Source organism: Myotis brandtii, unplaced genomic scaffold, assembly GCF_000412655.1.
Source record: "Myotis brandtii unplaced genomic scaffold, ASM41265v1 scaffold10, whole genome shotgun sequence".
NCBI classification, from domain to species: domain Eukaryota; kingdom Metazoa; phylum Chordata; class Mammalia; order Chiroptera; family Vespertilionidae; genus Myotis; species Myotis brandtii.
In genome coordinates this window covers 2,733,794-2,739,715 of record NW_005353325.1, presented here as the reverse complement: position 1 = coordinate 2,739,715, position 5,922 = coordinate 2,733,794, and the positions used below count along the sequence as shown (strand labels likewise).

Here is a 5,922-nt window from a genome sequence, read left to right as displayed (position 1 = left end):
CCTGGTTCCCCTCAACTGCCCTCCCCTGCCGGCCTGGTCGCCCACAACTGCCCTCCCCTGCCAGCCATCTGTGGCCGCCATGTTGTGTCCACATGGGGGCAGCCATCTTTGTGTTGGAGTGATGGTCAATTTACATATTACTCTTTTATTAGATAGGATATACACCTCTGGAGAGGAGCCCATTTTCCAGTCTGTTCCACTTAATCTTAGAGCACGTCCGCATGAAAGTTAACAGTTTGTTTTGGGGCTCTCTAGCTGCTGCAGTGCGCCCACAAAAATTGCATAGTCATATATGAATTATGTAAGTAGTGGTCCTCAGCCTTTTGGTTTTATAGATTCTTTCGAGAATAATGAAATCTATGGAATCTCTCTCCAGAAAAACACATGTAGGCACATGCACACAAACCCTTAAGTCCAGTTTCAGGAATTCACTACTCTCTTACGCCCATCTTGGAGCTCATATTAACCTGCATTAGGACCTCTGTTCTTGAAACTAGCAGCAGGCCACTTGTAGTTGAAAGCAGTTCCTGTGGCAGAACTTCAGTCATGAAGTGTGCAGTAATCAACGTTTTCTCTCTCCCTAGACTACTTTGCTGTATTGCCCTAGCTCAATAGATTTACAAACATTAGCAGAATGGAATTCTTCTCCTATCAGCCACCAGTTTGATGTGATTAGTCCATCACACATATGGATATTTGCACACGTGACCCAAGGACAAGACCCATGGATTATAAGTCTCTCCAGTTTTTTAAAGCAAGAAAACCTTCCCAAACACTGCTCTACAGCTGTGAGCTATGCTTGGATGTTTGCATACACAAGACTTCAGTTGTTGTCCCCGCAGGTTGATATAAAGTAAGTGTATATGTTTTTGGTATTTCTGTATATTTATGCTAATTATGTACCTATGTAGATTCTCAGGTATTGTGTATTGGGTGTTTTGTTTTTTTGTTTGTTTTAATGATGATTGACACTTTTCACCTTGTGTAACATTTATGACCTTACCTTATTTAAGTCTCCCCTAGTTACCATATTTTAAATTATTAGTCCCTCTTCTACCACCACATCTATCTCACCATTTGCTCTATTTTTCGACATTAAACTTAGCACCATCTGACATTGTTTTTTGTTTTGTTTCGTTTTTTAAATCTCACCTGAGGATATTTTTCCATTGATTTTTAGACAGAGTGGGAGGGAGAGGGAAAGACAGAGAGAAACATCGATGTGAGAAAAACACATCGATTGGTTGCCTCCTGCATGCACCCTGACCAGGGTCCAGGTAGGGAGGGGCCTACAACCAAGGTACGTGCTCTTGACCAGAATCGAACCCGGGACCCATTGATCTGCAGGCCGACGCTCTATCCACTGAGCCAAACCAGCGAGGGCCTGACGTTTTGTTTGTTTCTTTATGGTGTATCTCCTCTAGCAAACACGTTGGTAATGGGTGTTTCAGGTTTTTGTTTTGCTGCTGTCACAGGTGCTCTGAACATTCTCTAACATGCTAAGACAGTGTGGATGAATTAATGAACTTGTAGATGTGCTTTACTCACCTTCATTGCCCCTAGCATTAGTTTTCTTAAAAAATTTCAAAATATGTTGTGTTATTTATCTGTTTTATTTTTGTTTGTGTGTTTTTTGTTTTTTTCCTCAGTAGCCCCATCAATGCTAAGAAAGTGAATATGACCACAAGCAGTGACTCGTACGTCGGCCTGTGGAGAAATTACCTGCTCCTGTGCTGCAGCGCAGCCACGTCCACGTCAGCGTCTCCGTCTGCAGGGTCCGTGAGGTGCTCTCCTCCCGAGACGCTGGCGTCCACCCCCGACAGCGGCTATAGCATCGACTCCAAAGTAAGCTTGCCAGGTCCGCCCGTGCACCAGGTGCCACAGAAGTCATGTGTCAAACTTTCTTTTCCAGGACCATAAACTAAGTTGGTTGAAAAAGTGTATTTGTTACTTGCACTGATAATTTAAAAAAAAAAAAAAAAGAAAAAGAGTTCAAGAAATCCCAATACTGCTTTTATGGAGTCCTAGTTGGAATAAAAAACTAAATGTAGTTTTTCTTCACGGAAAAAAGGGCCATACTCATTAAATTCATCAGAATGGATATTTTTAAAGTCGTTTTCATCCCTGTTTTCCCTTTCATTTTCTATAGTTTTCACACTTCTTAGTATCCGAAAGGAATGATTTAAATGATTAAATATATTTTTAATTTCCCTAAATTATGTAGTGATATAAATGACACTTGACAAGAACAGTTATCTAGTCTTCATGATATGACAAAAAAATATTATGAGGTGGCTGAAGGAAATTGAGAAAACATAACACTTGGGGGTCCACTTCAACACCAATGACTCTTTTAGAAACAATTTTGTTCCACTCATTTTTGGAACAAAAAACACAGGCTATGTGAGGGAGGGAGTCAGCCTGTTATCTGATGGTGAGACCCTGAGAGACCCACAAAGCCCAGTTCCGATAATGAACTTGCAGTGAATCGTTGCGTAAAGTGTGTAGACGTTTAGGTATGTGCACCACAGGTGAATTTTGAAGCCCTATTCATTCTGAAATTTTACTTATCCATTGTCCTTGGCCAAATAGTGTTGAAATGTGAAATTATTTAGTTGGATGTACTATCATTAGCAGGTGCTATAAATACTTTTTTTTTTTCCAGATTATTGGAATCCCATCCCCTTCATCCTTGTTTAAGCACATAGTTCCAATGATGCGCTCTGAGAGCATGGAAATCACAGAGTCCCTTGTTCTAGGTCTTGGCAGGACCAACCCAGGAGCTTTTAGGTAATTATCTGTATATGTTTTCTCCATGCACTAAATGTAAATGTGGCTGCAGGGAGAGAGGGGGCAGTGGAGTACTTATCAGGAGAGCCACTTATCAGTCCTTTTACTGGTTAGCTGGCCATGTAACATTTAACAGGTCACTTAATTTATGTGAGCCTTTACTTCCCCATTTTGATTGAGGAAATAAGATTTTACCTTACTTCACAGAATGATTATGAAAATCAAATATTTACTATGTATAAATATGTTCCGGAAATAAAATTCTGTTTAAATCTTAAAATTCCTACCGAATTTATTTACACAGTGATTCTACTAACTTATAATCTCATTCTATTGGTTAAAACTATAGTTTTCTCCCCCTCTTAAGAGAATTGAATTACTTTTAAAAGTAATATTGACACACATATTTTACATAAGTCTTGATGTTTTTTTTATATAAATGAAGCAAATCCATCATTTTTGCCCAAAGTTCTGCTTTGTTATTACCCTCTAGGCTCTGGATTTATTGTTTTGAGATTATCCTCCATTGATATGAGGTAGTATTTGATGTTTTGCCTCCAAGATGATATGCACAATAGAAACTAAATTGTAATATGTGAGGTGCGGGAATAGCATTCATTAAAAGAAATTTTGGAAGATTATTTTATGACAAGTGGTGCTAGTAGCAAAAAAATGGGATACAAAAATTATCTCAGCTTCTTAAAAATCAAAATCCCATAAATTGAAACAGTTCTGAGGCAAATACTTTGTCTGTGGTAGTTTCTATAGATCAGGGGTCCTCAAACTTTTTAAACAGGGGGCCAGTTCACTGTCCCTCAGACCGTTGGAGGGCCAGACTATAGTTTTAAAAAAAACTATGAACAAATTCCTATGCACACTGCACATATCTTATTTTGAAGTAAAAAAACAAAACGGGAACAAATACAATATTTGTATTTGCATGTGGCCCGCGGGCCGTAGTTTGAGGACCCCTGCTATCGATGATAAAATTGTGGATGGGTTTTATTTTCTTCTGCTGCTTTTTCTGTTTTCCCAATCTTCTATAACAACCACATTTTTCATTTTAAATCAGAACATAAGTAAAGATAAAATTATCATGTTCATGAAGTTTATACCATTTGACCCATTAATTCCATTTGTAAGAATTAATTCTAAGGAAATAATCAGAAATAAAGGCAAAGGTTAATGTACAAAGATGTTTACTGAGGCAGTATTTATAATAACAGAAATTACATCAAATTTAATGCATCAGTAATATATGAAATGTTAAGGAAAAGTATGATTTCCACCCTATAATAGAATACTGTGAATTGATTAATTGCATATAAAAGTCCTTATGCTAGTACTAAGTAAAGAAAAAAAAAGGATACCATCATATATATGATAGGGTTTCAACTATGTGAAATGTATGTGGGCTGCAAAATTATTGAACAGAAATGTTGACAGTACTTACTTCTATAAATTCAGATAAGTGGCCTATACCATTTTTTCTGCTTTTCTAACATTCTACAATATACAGATTTGTTTTATAACCAAAACAATAAAAATTGTGTTTTAAACAGTAGGGTTAGGGTTAACTGTGGTCTATTTACCTCAATATATTAATATTTACATGTTTGCACGTCAGGTTATATCGGTTCAGCTATTAATTGAAAGAATGTATATCATTTTTCTTCTAGGGAACTGATAGAGGAATTGCATCCCATAATTAAAGAAGCACTCGAAAGAAGGCCAGAGGTAAACTGTGTAGTTTTCTATTATTAAATATTTGTTTGGCAAACACTTATTTGTCTTCTGTATTTTACACATTATACCAAAGTTAGAAATTCAGAAGTAAATAAATAAAAGATTGGCTACTGTAGTTTTCAACCTTTTTTTTTTTTTTTTTTTTAATATTCAGACCTCTTTCTTCCCACACAGGAGATCTTATGCAGAAACAAATTGCTCTAGCTGAAGTGAGGACAGTTGGAGTCTAGAGCAGGGTCGGCAGACCTTTGTTGTAAAGGGCCAGATAGTAAATATTTTCAGCTTTTCTGGCCACGCAGTCACTGTTGCAACTACTCAGTTTTGCTGCATAGACTACTAAACAAGCAGGTGTGGCCATATTCCAATAAAACTTTATTTACAGCAACAGGCCAGATTTGGCCTGAGTGTCATATTTTGCCAATCCCTGGCCTGGATCCCCAAATATAAAGATGTGTGTCAGGTTCTGAGCCACTTATAGAAACCATAGGTCCAGTGGAACAGACAGGTGTGAACCATAATTGTAACGATGTGTTGCACACTGGGATAAAGCCATAGATAAGGGGCCATACAGCTACGGAGAAGAAAGCCTTCGGCCCTGCCTGTGGAGGAAGGGAAGGCATTATGGATGAAGCACTGATACTTGAGGTGAATTTTGAAGTATGTTCCCCAGTGGACAAGCAAGGGAAAGACATTCCAAGCAGAGGATCAACATTTCCAAACTTCATAAAAGAATCTGGCCATTGCAGTTTCTTTTGTGTCATTATATAAGGGGGAAAGGGACTGATTATGCTAGAGAGGAAGACGGGGGTGACTCCTGGTTCCAGCTGTATCCAGCAGAGCAGTGGTGGTCCCCCTAGGACACTGGCATCTGAGAAATACCTGGAGAGCCTGCTAATAATACAGGTTTCTGGGCCTATTGAAGGAGCATTTCTAGAGTGGAGCCCAGAAACTATTTCTTAAGTATCTTAGTTGAGTCTGGTGTAGAGCACTGAGAATCCATGTTATTAACATTGGAGAGTCACAGAGGAATTTAAGAGGAAGATGGTGAGAAGAGCTACTCTGCTAGAGACTTTAGAACAGCATCCAGCCCTGTAGAGCAAGCATGTCAAACTCAAAGGCTGACACAGGCCAAATAAACAAGGTTTAATTTTATGTGGGCCGCAAAAAAACAAAAGCTTAAATTTTCATAGAAACGTAGGTTTATTTTGATAGAGACATGCTGAATACAAAGGGCTGAAATAAATGAGAAATTGTTAACATAAAATAATAGAACATTTTAATAAAAATTAATATTTTTTCTTGAACATTAACTTACCAGACACTGAATAACTGCACAAATTAATAAGCATAATGCAAATAAACCTATTTTTCTTGTTCTCCGAAAGC

General features: G+C 37.9%; 1 protein-coding gene across 14 annotated transcripts in view; it reads left to right on the top strand.

The window, feature by feature from the left end:
- The window catches only part of FRYL (FRY-like), a 238,460-nt gene that overhangs the window by 155,554 nt on the left and 76,984 nt on the right, over positions 1 to 5,922 (top strand). For all 14 annotated transcript variants that reach the window (XM_014534411.1, XM_014534429.1, XM_014534396.1 and 11 more), the window contains 4 exons: positions 585 to 853; positions 1,650 to 1,845; positions 2,666 to 2,790; positions 4,470 to 4,527. In XM_014534411.1, coding sequence (XP_014389897.1) covers positions 585 to 853; positions 1,650 to 1,845; positions 2,666 to 2,790; positions 4,470 to 4,527 — 648 coding nt within the window. The remainder of the gene's footprint in view (positions 1 to 584; positions 854 to 1,649; positions 1,846 to 2,665; positions 2,791 to 4,469; positions 4,528 to 5,922) is intronic.